Source organism: Cupressus sempervirens, chromosome 5 (assembly GCF_028749045.1).
Source record: "Cupressus sempervirens isolate cs-2001-9-10 chromosome 5, ASM2874904v1, whole genome shotgun sequence".
Classification (NCBI taxonomy): Eukaryota; Viridiplantae; Streptophyta; class Pinopsida; order Cupressales; family Cupressaceae; genus Cupressus; species Cupressus sempervirens.
In genome coordinates this window covers 588,930,918-588,950,163 of record NC_143122.1, presented here as the reverse complement: position 1 = coordinate 588,950,163, position 19,246 = coordinate 588,930,918, and the positions used below count along the sequence as shown (strand labels likewise).

Genomic DNA, 19,246 nt, shown 5'->3' with positions numbered 1-19,246 from the left:
AGTTAGGAGGAAGGTGAAATGAAGATCTTTAGATAGAGATTGATAGTTACTAAGTTGAAGGCTAAGTTTATTCCTGATGATTATGAACTTGAGTTGTTTAAAATGTTACAGAATCTAAAACAAAAAGATATGTCTATGAAAGATTATATTGAAGAGTTCTACAAGTTTACTATTCAATCTGGTCATAGAGAATCGTCAAAGGAAAACATAGCTCGATACATTAATGGTTTGAGATTCACTATTCAGGATGAGGTTGGTATGTTGAATATTTCTTTAGTTGAGGATGCTTATCATTATGCCCTGAAGGAAGAGGATAAGTTGAAGAGGAAAGGTCAAAGTAATGCTAGAGGAAAGGAGAAGCAAGATAGCTTGGCACAAGCTAAACTAAGTGTTGAAGGTGAACCAAAACCTACTAATCAAAAAAGGAGAATAGGTGGAGGTGGATTCAAAGGTAATTATTTCAAATATGGTAAAGAAGGGCATAGATCTTTTGAATGTCTGATTGGTAGGACAAATATTGTTGCGAATGAGATTGTAGTTCAAGATAGTCAGCCTGAGAAAGAAGAAAGCTTGCTAGCTTGGCAAGTACCGAGAGGACATTGGATTCTTGTCAAAGGACTAGTTTGTTCAGGACTTGTTGTAAGTCTGGTGGTAAAGTCTACAAGGTGATTGTGGATGGTGGTAGTACTAATAACCTTGTTGCTGAGAAGATGGTTACTAAAACTTGGTTTGAAGAGAGTAATACACCCTTATCCTTATAGGATTGGTTGGTTGCAAGGTGAACATGCTTTGGAAGTGAGGGAGCAATGCCTTGTTGATTTCCAGATTGAGCACTATAAGGATCAAGTGTTGTGTGATATTGTGGACATGAATAGTTGTCATGTGTTACTTGGTAGACCTTGGCAGTATGATTGCAAGGTTGTGCATGATTGTGTCAAGAATGTGTTTACTATTGAGAAAGGTGAAAATAAGTTTTCCCTAATTCCTTTGTAGAATGAAGAGCTCGGTAGGAGGAACTTGAGTATTGGCAATCGAGTTGAGTTGGTAGATTCTAGAGAGATTGTAGATTAGTGTGGAAAGTAGACCTATAGTACACCTAAGATGGATGTGAAGAAGAAAAAGAAGAACAAGGGAAAGAATGTACGAGTTGAAGACTTGGAGGATATGTATGTGAAGAACCAATTTTGGATTTATGTGTTGAATCCTATAAGATGTTCTTCCAGTTATTAGAACATCTTTTCGAACCTAAGGTGTCTGATGTAGGAGCATCTAAGGCTTGCTTATAATCCTGCATGTTTGGAGGGGTTTTGGTTAAGTGTTGTGAAGCCTAGCAAATAATGGTGTTCAACATATATTGGGAGCTCATGTGGGTCTAACAACTCGGCATGGTCTGGTAGCTTGGCATGGTCTTCGAGCTCAACATGGTCTAGGAGCTCAGCATGGTCTTGGAGCTCAGCATGGTCTGGCAACTCAGCATGGTCTATGGAGCTCAGCATGCTTGGGAATTTATTGGTGCTCGACTTGGTTTTGGTGAGACTTGGCTTGGTCTTGGTATCTGTTGGTGCTGAGTTGTCCATGAGCAGACTTTTGGCATTTAATTTATGTATGGGTATTTAATTTAGTGTTGTAGCCAATTTGTGGCTTGACCTAGATTTAATGTAAGGGATTTAATTTTTTTTTTAATAAGCTGGGCCGACTTGTGGCTTAGTTGGGTATAAGTAAGGGGTTTTGTGGAGTCTTTAGAGGAAGTTGTTGTCACTCCAACTTGGAGAAGGGAATGAAGTGTAGGTGCAAATTTTTAAGAGCTAGGGCTACATCTTAGGAACCAGAGGATTTCTTGGTGGACATGAGGGTACAAATGTGGATTCTTCTTGGTGTTATTATCTAGCTATGTATCTAGACTAGTTGGGATTGGGTTTGTAAATTGGATCTTGATGGATCTTATAGAACTGATTTTGTAATTGTTGCTTATATTTGGCCCTAACCTAGAAGGCCCTACAGTTGAGCATATTGTATGTAATCAGTTATATTATATGAGTATGTGCACCAAGTTGTGGTGCCAAAAACATGACACCTAAAGTTTTTTTTAAAAAAATTCAAAGCGTGTACGTGTTATAACGTGCATGTGCTTTGAAAAATTAGAAAATTTTATAAATGGGGTGCAAACCCGTAGCCCATTTTATCATTCTATTTGGCTTTGCATTTTCCTCAACAATGTGTACATAGATTGAGAAGTTGAAGAATTTAGTCACTTGCCTCCTCAAAATGCCTCCTCATTGCTGAAGTTCAAGATCGGGATAGTGTAGTATGTTTTCTACCCTTGTTTTTGCATTATTTTATATGTTTTGTATTGTTTTGTAAGTTTTTACATTGTTTTGTAGGTTTTTCCAATTTTTCTTTAAATTTTTTTTTATAGATTGTAATTGGTTTCTTATCAAGAAATGTGAATAATCAAGTGTCAAATCCCTAGTTGGATCAGAAAAATCAAAAAAAAAACCATCGACAAGATCCTAATCAAAACCCTCCACAAGATGAAAATAAAAACCCTCCACAACAAGAGCAAGAAATTCCATGACCTACACTAATTCAAAGACCTCCTCCTGGTACCCAAGACAACATAATGAATGAAATAGAAAGAGGCAAAAATTAATTAGAAGCACTCATTGGTAGGTTGAAAGCTTCTGGACAAAACAATCCAATGAAAGCACAATTGGCATCCTCCCTTGAGTCCATTATGACCCATGTAGCTTTTGTTAGTGGTTAGTTGGATATTTGGCATGTTAAGAGGGATGAACAAAGAAGGTATTATGTAAACAAATTATCATATCAAGATGTAAAAAATAATAATAATAAGGTGGCATTTGTGCATTGTTTAAAAAACCTAGTGAACAAGATACTGTTAAAACTACAACTAAAAGATTCTTCATGCATTAGTGCATACATGATGGTATTAGAAATAACTTTTGGAAGAGATGTGGATGGTCTCTGATGTCCCTTCTTGTAATAATCATGAGGTTCCAATGTATTTCTTAAAAAAATTGTATTTTGAATTTGTCCTTGGGGAGATCCCCAATTATTTTGATATATTAGAATCTCAGGGTAGAGGTGGGGGGTCATCATTTGAGAGGCCAGGGGCATGTCATGACCTTAATGTAGTTGAGGCACCTATTATCAAGTTGCAGGGTGAGCATGTGATTGTTCCTTCAGTTGTGAAGGAACATGTAGAGACTAGCACCCTAGGGACTATTAATGCTTTGATGCAAATCCTCGTTCATTGCATGAGTCTATTAGTTGAGGAGGAGCCTTCTATGCATTGTAGTCACATGTGAACATCATGTGGATCCTTATGCACATTTGATAGTATGTTGGAGATAGTATGGATGATGGGCTAGTCATTGGTCAGTTCCTAAGTTAGACATTTGGCATTGACGCATAGGTAAATTACAATTATAATAAATTAATTTGATCACATGATTTCATATGTATAGTGAATGACTAATTAATTAGCATGTATTGACATTGTTCAAAATTCAAGGTAAGAGTGTTGCTAGTCCTATTATAGATCCCCGACCCCATCTTTTGTCCTGTTGATAGGTCAAGAGGTATGTATCAATTCAATCATTTAGATTAATACATATATTTATTAAGTAATCATATGAAGGATTGACAAAAAAAAAATTATGCATGTGCATTAGTTCTCTACGGGATCATCAGCATTCATAGGGAACTTTAAGCCTAGGCATGATACGAGCTTCATAGAGGTGCATTTGTTTCATGTTAATTTAATTCATTTTATTATATTTGTTCCATGTTTTATATTAAATGTAAATTCTAATATATGACATGCAATTGTTGACATCGAAGACTCCTCATCTTTGCTAGTCCATCGATTGTGGAGTTGTTATAGTGATGGCTAGTTCAGAGCCATTGACCAAGGCATGAAAGAATTTTCTTGGTTTTAGTTGTTGTTTATAATAGTTAGTATCAAAATTTTGAATGTTATTTATAAGTGATTATATTGACTGAATTTTTGTAGGGCCTTGTTACACCCAATCGTCAGCAAGCCTTTGAGGTGGATTTACAGAGTGATTATTTGATGGTGGTAAGAAAACAATTAATTTTGTGTGAACATATATTTGATTTTAATGTATAATAATTATTGATTCATATATACTTTTTTTGTATTAGCTCGAGTTAGAGAAGAGCCTAAACAAGTGGACGAGCAAGCATGTGGGGAAGACCCCATCATCCCCATCATCTCCCTCCACATGATGACCAATGACCTCTAGGGATTTGTTTCCTTCCCCTCATGGGAAAGAGAAGATATAGTTGATAGACACACATGTATAAGAATTAGTGGACATATATGCTAGATTTTATGTCATTGGACATATTCAATATACATTTGATGTATATATGACATTTTATATTTGATGTATAACATATATTTGATGCATGACATTATTGGTTAATATATGATGTGTTTTTTCATGTATGACATTATTGATTATCATAATATATATCTTCTTCTTTTTTTTAACATTTTAAGTACATTTCATGTATTTCATTTGAATGTAAATTGCATCCAAAATGATGTAGAGTGCTCACACCAAAAGCTAGTGGATTCCTAGCAAGAACACTTTTAAGGAAAACTACCTTTTCCACCTTCGTAAGTGTCTTCAAAGTGTCTTTCCAACTTGGTTACAACATTGAACAAACTTCTACCCAACTTCAAAAAACTACTTGATCACTTTCCCTATTCAAGACTTGGGAAGCAATAAGGGAAAAATGAGAAAATTTGAGAAATGGATCATAATCAACTTCTTGCTTCTAACTAACATCTTAGACACTTCAATGAACACCTAATAACTATCTCACAAACTTTAGTCTATCATCTATTCCATCCTTCTAAGAGATTCTTCAACATCCTATGCGAGAAAACAATCTTCCAATATCCTATGACTATATTTTCTTTGCAACATGTAATTTGCTGATTTTCGGACAACTCTTCACAAAGGGAAGTGATTATGTTTCAAACCCATGAAATGATTATTAAGACAACCAAGAAGATCCTTAACATCTTCCACTAACTCCATTCAGTAATAACATGTAGCTATATAAGGTGTAATGACTCTTAAAACACTTATTGAGTCAACTTATTAACAAAAATAACAAAAAAAGAAAAATCATTAGGACTAAGGCAACTTGGGTTTATAGTGACCTCAAGTTCCTTGACCTTACAAACAAAGATTACCTTATTACCATAAAAAAATAACTTGTTCAAAATGATTTGTATGATCACCCCTTTACCTTCTATCATGATTCTCCATCACTGGATGAGATGACATATCTAGTTACCATAGTCAAAGATCGTTGTCCTGTAGCATTCAGTGGATGATTTGGTTCAACATGCTCGAGAACATTTGAGCACTCAACAGAATGGGAGGAGCTTGGGGCTAGTGTTTACCTAGCCACTCAGAGCTAATGGAATAAACAATTTGACCCCATGACAAAAGGTGAGAGAGATTTGGTAGTTGGCAATTTTGTACTAGCCAAAACTACAAGTTTTAGCATCACCTAAGATGACATCATAAAATTTAAATGGAATAAGATCTCTAAAAAATGAGAGAGGTTATTGTAGATCTCCATAACATGGTCATATAGCACCTAGAATCGCATCCATACCTCGTACGAGCTTCGAGATATGCCATGTCAAAGATTGCTGCCCTATGGCATTTAGTGACTCTTAGGGACATTTTAGTTTGGCATGCCTGATAATGTTTGAGCACTCAATGGGATAGGTAAATCTTGGGGCTACTGTTTACCTAGCCACTTGGAGCTAATGGAACAAACAGTTCGGTCCCGCAATGAAAGGTGGGAGAGATTTAACAATTGGCAATTTTGTACTCGAGATGGCATTGCAAAATCAATATAGAATAAGATCTCCAAAAAGTGAGAGAGGTTATTGTAGATCTCCGCAACATGGCCCTATAGCACCTATAATTGCATCCATACCTCACACGAGCTCTAAGATATGCCCCATCAAGATCACTACCCTATGGCATTTAGTGACTCTTAGGGACATTTCAGTTTAGCATACCTGATAACATTTGAGTGCTCAATGAGATGGGACAAGATTGGGGTTACTGTTTACCCAACCACTCAAAGCTGATAGAATAGATAGTTTGATCTCACGACGAAAGGTGAGACAGATTTGGTAGTTGGCAATTTTATACTGGCCAACACTACAAGTTTCAGCATCACCTGAGATGGCACTGCAAAATCAAAATAAAATAATATCTCCAAAAAGTGAGAGAGGTTATTGTAGGTCTCCATAACATGGTCATATAATACCTAGAATCCCATCCATACCTCATACGAGCTCCAAGATGTGCCCAGTCAAAAATTGCTACCCTATGGCATTTAGTGACTCTTAGGGATGTTTTGGTTTAGCATGCTCGAGAATGTTCGAGCACTCAATGGGATAGGATGAGCTTGGGGCTAGGATTTACCCAAACACCCAGAGCTAAGGGAAAAGATTGTTCGATCCCATGACAAACAATGAGAGAGATTTGGTAGTTGGCAACTTTGTACTGGCCAACACTACAAGTTTTAGCATCACCCAAGATGGTACCACAAAATCAAAATGGAGTAAGATCTCCAAAAAGTGAGAGGCTATTATAGGTCTCCACAACATGATCCTATAGCACCTACAATCACATCGATACCTTGCACAAGCTTTGAGATATGCCCCATCAAAGATCATTTCCCTATGGCATTTAGTGACTCTTAGGGATATTTTGATTTGGCATATCTGAGAACATTTGAGCACTCAACAAGATAGGACGAGCTTGGGGCTAGGGTTTACCCAACTAAACCAAAATTAAAATCAAATCAAAATGTTGTTCAACAAAATTGATTCTTTTCAACAACCAAATCAAAATCAAAGACAAAATTTTGCGAGAGTTTTTCCATTTTCATTGACTTCATGGTTATTTATTATTATGCTTAGTGTTGAAGACATATGGTTATAAATTTGGTTGTTGAAGGCATAGACCTCAATATGTAGGAAGGATTTACTATCACAAATGAGGTAAATAATGTTTAAGTGATGAACCAATGTTAGGATATACCAAATATGTTTAGTCTTACAACTAAGCTTGATGAAACAAATCAAAATCAAAGACAAAATATTGTAAGAGTTTTGAAGACATGGACCTTGATATTTAGGAAGACTTTACTATTACAAATACGCATCGATTTGAATATTTTCTTAGCTCTGAATCAGTGGGTGAACCCTAGTGACACTCTTGTTTCAACCATAGAGCCTCTAGAACAATTGTGCCCACCATACACCGAAGTGTCACCAATGTGTGTACTAAACATATTTCAGCTACCATCTTGTGGGGTCATAACTCGAAGCTCATGAGAGCTATCGACAAACTGTCAAATGTTAGACAACCTTGTTAATGAACCTTATGGTAACCTATCTCAGCTCTGAGAGATTCCAAATGAATGTAATTTGGCACAGAATTCTCACTTGATGCCAAAACTTGAAGTATTACTTAGTAAATTGGGGCAACATTGCATATCTTTTCAACCATTCATCATGGCATCGATTCAACTATTTCATTAGCTCTAGATGTGTGGCTAAATCCTAGTGACACCCTTTTTTGTCCATAAAGCCTCTAGAATAATCATGACCACCATACACCGAAGTGTCCCCAAGGTGCACTAAGTACATTTTAGATGCCATCTTTTAAGGGTCATAGCTCCTTGGAGCTCATGAGGGCTAGCAACTAACTATCAGATGGTAGGGAACTATGTTGAATCTAACCCTACAGTACACTATCTTAGTTCAAAGGGATCCCAAATGGAATTAATTTGGCACAATATTCTCTCTTAATTCCAAAATCTGCAATGTTACTTAGTGATTTGGGACAACATTGCATATCTTTCCAACCATTTATCATGGCATCAATTTGACTATTTTCTTAGCTCTGGATGAGTGGGTGAACCCTAGTGAAACCCTTTTTTCAATGATAGAGCCCATGGAAAAATCATGACTACCATGCACCAAAGTGTCCCCAATGTGCACTAAGCACAATTTAGCTTCCATCTTATAAGCATCATGACTTAGAGCTTGTGAAGGCTATCGATAAACTACCAAATGGTAGAGGACCATGTTGACAAACCCTACAATAACCTATCTCAATTTTGAGAGATTCTAAATGGATGTGATTTGGCATAGCATTCTCGCTTGATGCCAAAACTTGTAGTGTTACTTAGTTAATGGTAGACTATACTTGGATTTGAGATGTCAAGAAAAGAATGGTAGAACATGTGGTGGTATTTATTAAAAATTGACACTAATGACAAAAACTACATACCCCATGAACATACTGAGTCATACTTAAACCCAAATACTTATACATACATTTGTTACAATGGAAATAAGCTCATATTGAAGTGACAAAAATTATTTTAAAATTTGGCATATGAATATGTACACATTCAATCATTACAACTTTTCTATACAAAATTTGGTATCTAAATAGGCACATTTTACATTTTTTAGTTGTATATACAAAATTTGGCATATTAGTATGGACATGTTACAATTTTATAACTTTTCTATACAAGATTTGACATCTAATTATGCACATGTTACATTTTTTAAACTTTTCTATACAAAATATGGCATCTAAATATGCACATATTATGTTTCTTCTTAGTTTCTATATACAAAATTTTGCATCTAAATATGCACATATTATGTTTCTTCTTAGTTTCTATATACAAAATTTTGCATCTAAATATGCACATGATAGCGAGCTTACAAAAGCAGAGGATGGATAGGGAGAGAGGGAAGGAGAGAGGTAGAACAGGAGAGAGGGTAGAGAGTAAAAGATAGTAGAAGATGGGCAGAGAGTAGGTGATAGGATAAGATGTAGAGAGAGAGAGAGAGAGAGATGATAATAGGAATAAGGTTTCTAGGGACTCCAGTGCCAAAAATGGACACTAGTGTCCCTAGATGGTGTCATCACGTCCTCTAGGTGTTCTTATGTCTTGGTTTGGCACCTAAGTCCACTATGAGTGCCCTAACATTAGAAAGTGTTTGATAGAGTTTTGGAGCACTCAAGATGTTGTTTGACCTAATCAAAAAATTCTTTTAGGGATTTTAACTTTTAGGGAGACTTTGAGTTGACCCATTTGTGACTTGAGTGAATTTGAGTGATTTTAGTGACAAATTTTTATTTATATGCTTGTTAGATGTTAATCATAACAATTATGGACCATGAGAAGGCTTAGTTTACCTAATGGAGTCTTCTAACATCTTGAGGGCTCTAGTATGATATAAATAAATTTATAGACCATGATTAATGTGTATTGAGACTTCCCTCATGTTTGATGGACATGTAGTGATTAATTCTCATATTTGTGTTGTTGTATGTTTACAATTTCCCTTAATTTTGAGGTTTGGGATATTGAACATATTTAAGTTGTCAATGTTTATCTTTAATTTTTCAAATTAAAAAAAATCATGTTTACTTGCACCTTTTCAACTCACATTGTCGGGAGTTCATCAATGAGCATTATAGTTTTGGACATTAAATCACATCCTAGAATCAATCATGTTCCTATCGCATGAAAATATATTAAGAATAGGCAATGTACATTAAGATTGGCATCCTGTGGCATTTGGATTTTCACCTACTCTTCAAATTTTTACAATGCACATTAAATTTAAAGTCATATTTCCAAGGTATCTATCCTCAACTCTTAATAATGAATTCACATAAGGTAGCTTTGAGATTAATTCAAGGATATAAGAACAAATAAACATGCCATTGAGTATATCTATGCTTGTAAAACATACCATTTATAGTACATATTTAAATTATTATGAACTCACAACTTAATTTTTTAGACATTTTAACTCAACAAACTTCAATACTACATTAAATTCATATGAATTTCAAAACAAATTAAATTTAAATGGATTACATTTTTCTTTAACATAATATTTATTTATTTTATATTATTATTTATTTTCTTATATTATAATTTATATATATTCATACACTTAAAATCAAATTTAAGAACTTAACCTTACATTATAATGATAAATTCTTAGAAACGTAAACCTTACATTATAATGATAAATTCTTAGAAACGTAAATACTGGAAAAAAAATTGCTATCTAATATGAAAATAATTATATGTTAACAACTAATTATCATAAATATGATTGTTTCTCATTGTTAGATAAAAGGAAATAATCTAGAGAGTTCAAATGTATGTAGAATATTTTTAATTCCTAGACCAAAAAAAAGTAAAAGAAAAAGATGATAGAACAACATGACTCAAAAAGTTTGATCTATTGAAAATGGAAACTAAGCAATGTACTTGTTAAATAATCTTGAGAAATCAAGCATATATGCAAGCCTTTCTTAGTCCAAGACAATGACTGTCAAAGAAAAAAAAGATTTTGAAAAAAGAAAATAAGCAATGTAATTGTTAAATAATCTAGAGAGATCAAGCATATATGCAAGCCTTTCTTAGTCCAAGACAATGACTGTCAAAGAAAAAAAAGATTTTGAAAAAAGAAAATAAGCAATGTAATTGTTAAATAATCTAGAGAGATCAAGAATATATGCAAGCCTTCCTCAGTCCAAGACAAAGACCCTGAAAAAAATGACTTTAGGAGAAGCAATGGAATGGGAAGGAAGCCGACTGAATGGATATTTAGTTATTATTTAATATTCAATTAAAATTGTAAGTTAACTATTTTGTAAATTTTCAATGATTAATAAATTATAATATAAAGCCATGCTGGGAATGCCCTCTATTTCAAATATGCTTTGGACCAGTTCGCTCTGGAGTCCATTCATTTCTCTATTAGGGAAACGTGAGATGCAACAATTGTTATGCTGAAGAAAATATAGTTTCACTGGATCTGGACTCCCATTTATAAAACAATGCATATGTTTGACTGTTTAAAATATAATAATAATGCACATGTTGGATTGTTATGTGCGAATGTTCCAGATTCTAATGACGGACGTAAGGCGTGATCTCATGGACGACAAATATTTTTCATTTGAATCCTAATTTTAAACAAAAAGATTGAATGACTTTCGTTCTACTTTCCCCTGACGTGACTTTGTAGGTGCGAAAAATGTTGGGAAGCGTTATACAGCCCACAAAATGACCACGATTGAACTTTTATTGTTATTTATTACTTAATTTAAAATTAGAACGCTACTGTTTTATAATTTGTAAATGATTAATTAATTCCCCTATACAGCTAGCCATTTCGCATATGTTCCCCACATTGATTTGAGAAAATTTTGTTCACTATAGGAGAAAGTACATTTAATATGAAATGTTTTTGCTATAAAAAGCAATAAAAAATAAAGGAGTGGGCTCTTACAAACAAAAAATTAGTAACCAGCGCATTACCAGCAATGATCAATAGAGAATTAAAAATTAATTAAAGTTTCACAAAACTACCCAGTAAAATATTAAGAACAACAAAACTAAAATAAAAGTCTAGAAGATCAAATTCATCAAAATAATTGTTGGCATATCAAGCCAACCAAAGTCTTAGTTACAGCGGAATACCAACAAAACCAGAAACAACAAATAACATAAAAGTCTTGGATATAAGAATCCCATTAAATTAAAAAACTCAATTTTCTTTTTTCTCCTTCCCAATAGAATCCGGGCCGAGTTATCAGCAAAGAAATGTTAAAAAGTACATGAATGCTATTTAAAATGAATGTGTGAACCACTATCAAAGAGAGATGAATATTGACTATATGGCCAGGCCATAAAGGATTGTCATATGTGGACGAATTTTTTTTAATGTACAATGTGGAAAATTATATGACCGGGACGGTCAACCGTCAAATTTTGGTGAACGTCTCGTAGGGTGTGTATTCTACAAAGGCGGCTATGTCGGTGTTTTAAGGCAAGGCTACACACTTTCCACGCTGAAAACAAACGCCTTGTGGCATTTACCGGAGTATCAGATTTGGTTTTCTCTATCTCGTGGGCACGATGAAATCCTGCCAAACATTGTAATTCTAAGTAGAACGAACGAGAAACATTTTCGAAATGACTCTACAGCCGACAGATCTGTATACGGAAATTAATTAATCATTTAAAAATTATAAAACCATGGCATTCTAATTTTCCCAAATTTCTAGCTATACTTTTATATAGTTGTTTGACAGTCTACGTCTCTATCATATAATTTTCCACATTGTGTATTACAAAAGATTCCTTCACATACGGCAAATGGCAATCCTTTATGGCCTGTCCATTTAGTCAATATTCATGTCTGTCAAATGAACTCTTTATTTGACAGTTTTTCACATTCATTTAAAATAGCTTTCATGCAATTTTTTACATTTCATATAAAACCTTCCCCTTTATTCAACACAATTCTCTCAAAATCTTAATTATATTTTTATGAAAGGATCCCAGAAAAACCATCAAATTTAGACCGTCCAATAGGAAGAAAGAGTTTGACTAAACAACCGCCTGTTGGCATGGTCAATGTGGGAACATATGCCATACCACCAGAGAGTATTATAAAATGGCCTGGTCATTTTGTATGAGTTCCTTCATATCAGGAAAATACCCATAAATTTCTCTCTTCCTCCATGCCTGGCCCAACTTGCGGGTTTTTTTCAAATTTCTAGTTATTTTTCCTTTTAGCTGTTTGGATTTGTGGGCATGATGGCATCCAGTTCCACAGAGGAGGTAGTTGTGGAGGAAAGTGGTGAGAGAGAAATGGTTAATGGGGATGAAGAAATGGTTGAAACAATGGAGCACTCTTCTCATGGCAAACTCAAAGGGAAGCTCTTATCAAGGGTTGATTCCTTGGATGTGGAATCCAACAGAGTTACAGGAATGGGTCATACTCAGGTTGCAATAAAATCTATATACTTGTCTCCAATTAGACCTTCATATTTGTTTCCTAGTAAAATTTGTTTCTATTAACTTGTGAGTTTTTTTGGATATGTCTAACATCCTTGTAGTAGCCTAGTAGGTATAGGAAACAGCTATAATTTTCTTAGGACACAGCCATGTATAAGAGTAAAGTAAGTTATGATATGTGAAGATAATTTAAGCATCCGTGCATCCTACAAGAAACTAAACAGTCATTTTGAGAGTATAAACTAAAAATCTAATAGTGAAATGGGGTTGTGGGAGTCTTTAGAATTGTAAAGGGTTTTCTGATGATGTTTGTGATTGTGGTGTTTCTCAGATGTTGAGCATGGCTGCAGTTGTGCAATTGGCGTTTCAGAGTATTGGTGTGGTTTATGGGGACATAGGAACATCACCACTTTATGTGTATGCAAGTACTTTTCCTAATGGCATCAAACATCCTGATGACGTTCTTGGGGCTTTGTCTTTGATCATATATTCTCTCACTCTTTTGCCCCTCATCAAATATGTCTTCATTGTATTGTGGGCCAATGATAATGGAGATGGTAAGATTATAACAGCTCTAGTTTCATTTTGTTTTTAGGTCAAAGTTTGATCTTTTATGGACATGGTAGGATTATAACAGCCCTAGTTTCATTTTGTTTTTAGGTCAAAGTTTGATCTTTTTAATGTGAAAACATGTGTTCTGAGTTTAAAGGGGCGGTTTCTTTTGCAGGTGGGACGTTTGCTCTTTATTCTTTGATTTGCCGCCATGCAAATGTCAGTATGATACCCAATCACCAGGAAGAAGACAGGAAACTCTCCTCATATACACTTGAAGTTGCAGGTAGACAGCCCAATAGAGCCATTAGGATAAAGGAAGCTCTAGAACAAAGTAACTTTGCGAAGAGATGTTTATTAATACTAGCCCTTGTGGGGACTTGTATGGTTATAGGAGATGGCGTCCTCACCCCTTGCATCTCTGGTACATATCAATTTCTTACAATATATAGAAGTTTTTGTTGTTATTCATCAATTAATTGCATGCTTGTTATATCAATCTTTCAATAGTGTGATCTATCATCATATGTTAGAACTCAAATAATCTCTCACTCTACTTAATTCACAATGCATCCCTTAGATTGTACAAAATTTGTCAGCTTTTCCCTTTCATTTGTTCAAGTAATTTCACTAACACTTAATTTGTTGATATATTTTAGTTCTCTCAGCGGTGGGGGGAATCAAAAGGGTGGACAAGTCACTCAACCAAGGTGAGTTTTCGGCATTTTCTCACATTATAATATTTGAGATGGGTAGGAAGAGTGGGCCATTTATTGAAATAAGAAGCAACCAACGTATAAATTTGGTGTATAAAGGTTAATTGTATATTGGTGCATCCTAGACATTAGACAAATTCGATAACAATTGCTTATGCCTTCCAAAAGTATCTAAATTTATGATTTGTTTGCAGATGTGGTGGTGATAATCTCTGTGGTCATTTTAGTTCTTCTCTTCTCTGTCCAGAGCTTCGGGACCAATAAAGTTGGGTGTATGTTTGGCCCTGCCATATTATTATGGTTTTTGCTTATTGGTTCCATCGGCATCTACAACTTGGCTAAACATGACACGGCTGTGCTTCGTGCCTTTAATCCCATGTACATCATCGACTACTTTGAAAGAAATTCAAAACAAGGATGGCTCTCACTAGGAGGAATAGTTCTCTGCATTACAGGTATATAATATAACTTAATATCCACTTTTTCTTTTCCAAATTTCCTTTATCTTGTACACAGAGTAATTTGATTGTGCAATATCATACCCACTATAACATACCCATGTTTTCTTTTCTCAATAACTCTGATCGTGAATACTGAGTTAATTGATTGCGATTTTATTGTGCTGCAGGAACTGAGGCCATGTTTGCAGATTTGGGTCATTTTTCCGTTCGTTCAATTCAGGTGGGTTTCAGTTTTTAGGTTATTTTTAAATATTTAAACATCAAGGAAGAAATTAAGCTTGAAAAAATTAGTCAATTTTGATTGCTTGACATTTTTAATCTAAAAATCAAATATATGATGTTTAAACCGTCAGACTTTGAAGAGAACCTCTATTCCAGAACTGAACTTAAAAGTTCACATAAACTAACTCACACTTGTGATAAATTTGTTCAGATTGCATTTACTGGAGTAGTTTATCCCTGTTTGATCTGTGCCTATGTGGGTCAAGCTGCATACCTTCGGAGGTTTCCACAAAATGTATCAGACACCTTTTACCAGTCAATTCCAGGTAAAGTAATAAACTGGTAGAAAAAACAACTAATGAACAATATGATAAACGTGGCACTAAAAATGTGTTATTTCTATGAATCAGATTCTCTATACTACCCCATGTTTGTGGTGGCCATTTCGTCTTCAATCATCGCAAGTCAAGCAATGATATCAGCCACATTTACCATAGTAAAGCAATCCATGTGTATGGGGTGCTTTCCTCAAGTCAGTGTCATCCACACATCATCAAAACACGAAGGGCAGGTGTACATTCCAGAGATCAACTACATTCTCATGGTGGCATGTGTGATTGTCACCGCTTCATTCAAAGACACAACCAACATCGGCAATGCATATGGTACACAATCATTTCAACATAGCATAATAACAAAGATAAAGATAAGATTAATTACAATCACTTTCAAGATACAATAACCCTACCCTAATAAAGATAAAGATAAAGATCAATTACATGCATCAAAGAAAGTATGTAACAAACAAGTTTCTAATATTTGCCCGTTGGTGCAGGCATAGCTGTAGTGGCAGTGATGATAGTGACGTCAGCCTTCCTTGCCCTAATAATGCTGATGATATGGCAGACGCGGATGTTAGTGGTGGGCGCCTACGTGGCCATATTTGGGGCAGTGGAGCTTATCTTCTTCTCTGCGGTGTTGTGGAAGTTTACCGAAGGAGGATACCTGCCTTTATCTTTTGCAGCTGTATTGTTGTTCGTAATGTACGTATGGCACTATGTGCATGCAAGGAGATATGCATATGAGGTGGAGCAGAAAATGTCAGCTGATTATGTAACAAGCCTTAGTAAAAGTGTGGGTGTTACTAGAACACCAGGAATGGGGCTTCTCTACACGGAATTAGCACAAGGAGTTCCTGCTATATTTTCACACTTCATTTCAAACCTCCCAGCCTTACATTCTGTGGTTGTATTTGTGTGTTTTAAGTTTCTACCCGTGAATACTGTTCCAGCAGAAGAACGTTTTCTCTTTAGAAGGGTTGGTGATAAACAATGTAAGATGTATAGGAGTATTGTTAGATATGGGTATACAGATACTAGAACTGGTAATAGTCTTGACTTTGAAAACCTCTTGGTGGAATCATTGAAGGAGTTTATAGAGACTGAGGACTTGTGGGTTGATACTAGTTTTGATGAGGAAGATGGGTGTTTTAGTAAAGAAAGTGTAAAGGAGGAGTTGGAGTTTGTAGAAAGGGCAAGGGCAGCTGGCGTGGTGTACTTGCTTGGACACAGTGAGGTGAGGGCAAGTAAGGATTCTTCACTGATCAAGAGATTTGTGGTTAACTATGTCTATGATTTCCTCAAGAGAAATTCAAGGCAGATGACGGCAGCTTTGGAGATTCCAAACAAGAATTTGTTACAAGTTGGAATGACCTACTACATCTGATTTGATGTCGTCTGCAACATATCTTTTCTTGACCTGATTTCTCTGGCATATAAAAAAACGAACATGATCAGGTAGCTAATGAGGAAGGGAGGGGGCTGTATTATGATGTCTTTCCCCCATCGGCACTCTACAGAGAATGTACATATGCTATTACTAGTTTTAAATCTTGTTTATATAAGATTACTAAAGTTTTTACTGAGTGTAAGGGCGAAAATTATATATTAATCAGGAGTTTTTTTTTTTGAAATCTGTCTTCTTCTCTTCTTAAAGTAAAGTAAAAAGAAGAGAAATGATAATAGAGACACTTATTCATCCAAAACTATCATCTCTGACTTTATTTCTCTTCCATATTAAATAGGAAAGTCTGAAGGTGGACCAATATCTTAAATTATTTCTGATACCAATTGTAGAAACCCATGACAACTCCAATACACCTTGTGAAAGGTGGATGGACAAAATAAACTAAAATGGAAAGATACTCAATGTGCTGCAGCACTAATATATTTCATTAACCATTTTGTCCATATCAATTACATTACATGATGCCTCTATTTATAGAGGTCTTATATCATTTTTGGAAACATCTAAATTAGCCGACAAAACACAAATAGACTTTTCTAGAATTATCTATGACTTCCAAAACTTTACCTAACCCTATTTGTCCATCCAGGAATTTCTAGAATCCTCTAAACTATTCTTTTACAATTCATTGAGGGGAAATTACACATTCCAACACTCTCCCCTAATTTCAACTTGAAATGTTGTTGCATACAAATCAAAATCTTTTCTTCTGCCTAATGTCATTTTCTAATAATCTTTGTATCTATTAATTTCTTCATGAATAGTATCTTCCAAGGCTATGGCCTTTAATTTCGACAAATATTTTGCCAATGATTTCCTCTTTTCACAAGATCCATTGATAATCTTGCCTCATTTGTCACGAATGTCAGTGATAGGGTTCACTAATAACCTTGATCAAATTCATATCTTCTTTCAGCTACACCTTGATTGCTTCGTCTGTCACAAAATGGTGACAAGGTTCTCCAAATAACCTTGCACTGCAAAATAAAAATCTCTTTGCTATCACAAATGGTGACAAACAAACTCCTTCCTTCTTCAACTATGCCTTGATTAGCTACTTCTGTCAAACTGTCAAAATAGGTGACAGGATTCTCCCAAGTAACCTGGATCTCATTCATCTATCACAAATGGTGATGGATTTTCTTAACACGGGCTCTGATACCACTTGTAGAAGGTGGACCAAGATCTTAAGTTATCTTTGATACCAATTGTAGAAACCCATGACAACTCTGATACACCTTGTGAAAGGTGCATGGACAAAATAAACTAAAATGGAAAGATACTCAATGTGTTGTGACACTAATATATTTCATTAACCATTTTGTCCATATCAATTGCTAATATATTTCATTAACTATTTTGTCCATATCAATTACATTACATGATGCCTCTATTTATAGAGGTCTTAGATCATTTTTGGAAACATCTAAATTAGCCGACAAAACACAAATAGCCAACAAAACACAAATAGACTTTTCTAAAATTATCTATGACTTTCAGAACTTTACCTAACCCTATTTGTCCATCTAGGAATTTCTAGAATCCTCTAAATTATTCTTTTACAATTCATTTGAGGAAAAATTACACATTCCAACAACATGTTGGTGATAATGAGAAAGGGAATGAGTGGTATTCTGACCTCCTTTCCAATCAACACCTTATACACCTTATAAAGCTATTGCTCTAGTTTTATCTGGGACAGGCTAATCTTCCACAAAAAAAAATACCAAATATAAAACAAACTCAAACTTCTTCTTTTTTCCACATTCAAAAAACCACAATGAAATTTTTCCAATTTTTTTGTATTTTTTGACTACAGACTATGCAGATCATGAAGATCAAACATTGAAATTTTAAATATCAAATTTTATATAATGGGTTCTTATTATTCCCTTCCAATTGGTTTTTTCTATTAATTTGAGCATGAAATATTGGGAATTGTGTTGTAGGATGTCAAATTTAAGAATATACCTGAAGCCATCAAGATGAATCATTTGGAATGTGTCACATCAGCATCAACTTTATTATTTGTATACATATTGTCAAACATTCATATTGTAATATTGTCTCCTATCTTTGGTCATTATTATTAAGTATAAATTATTGAATTGACTCTTCTAAACATTTGAATAAAGAGAACATAAATTTTCCTTGAAAGCCCCATAAACATAATCGAAATGAAAATACTGCCATAAGCATTGAGAGTCTTATCAGTATACAAAATTGTGGCCATATTGGCCCTAATATTAGTTTAGATATAAAAGCTAACAAAAGTTCGAAGGCATGGAGTAGAACTAAGCATCATAAAACAAAACAAAATCTAAACACTTTAACAGGGGAACCATTAGTGGTTCCTTGGATTTTCCAACAGCAATCGAAACTAGTCATTAGCCAAGAAGCCATACAAGGTCCGATTCGTCTCCACCCACCTTCTTTTCACCGGTTCCTTGATCTTGGTTATTTTGCATAAGATGGAGCATGGTGGCAGCCGAGTGCATGATGCAAATCGAGAAGTTGGCCACCCTATCAAAATTATCC

The 19,246-nt window shown here is 34.8% G+C and overlaps 1 protein-coding gene across 1 annotated transcript; it reads left to right on the top strand.

Annotated features, from left to right (window-relative positions):
* The first annotated feature begins 12,622 nt into the window (after nucleotides 1-12,622).
* LOC149557298 (potassium transporter 5-like) lies at nucleotides 12,623-16,874 on the top strand. The gene is made up of 9 exons (XM_089831985.1): nucleotides 12,623-12,939; nucleotides 13,283-13,508; nucleotides 13,679-13,927; nucleotides 14,163-14,213; nucleotides 14,414-14,674; nucleotides 14,848-14,900; nucleotides 15,114-15,228; nucleotides 15,313-15,567; nucleotides 15,738-16,874. Exons 1-9 carry the CDS (start codon nucleotides 12,748-12,750, stop codon nucleotides 16,625-16,627), a joined length of 2,292 nt encoding a protein of 763 aa, XP_089688111.1. The 5' UTR covers nucleotides 12,623-12,747; the 3' UTR covers nucleotides 16,628-16,874.
* Nucleotides 16,875-19,246: the final 2,372 nt, after the last annotated feature.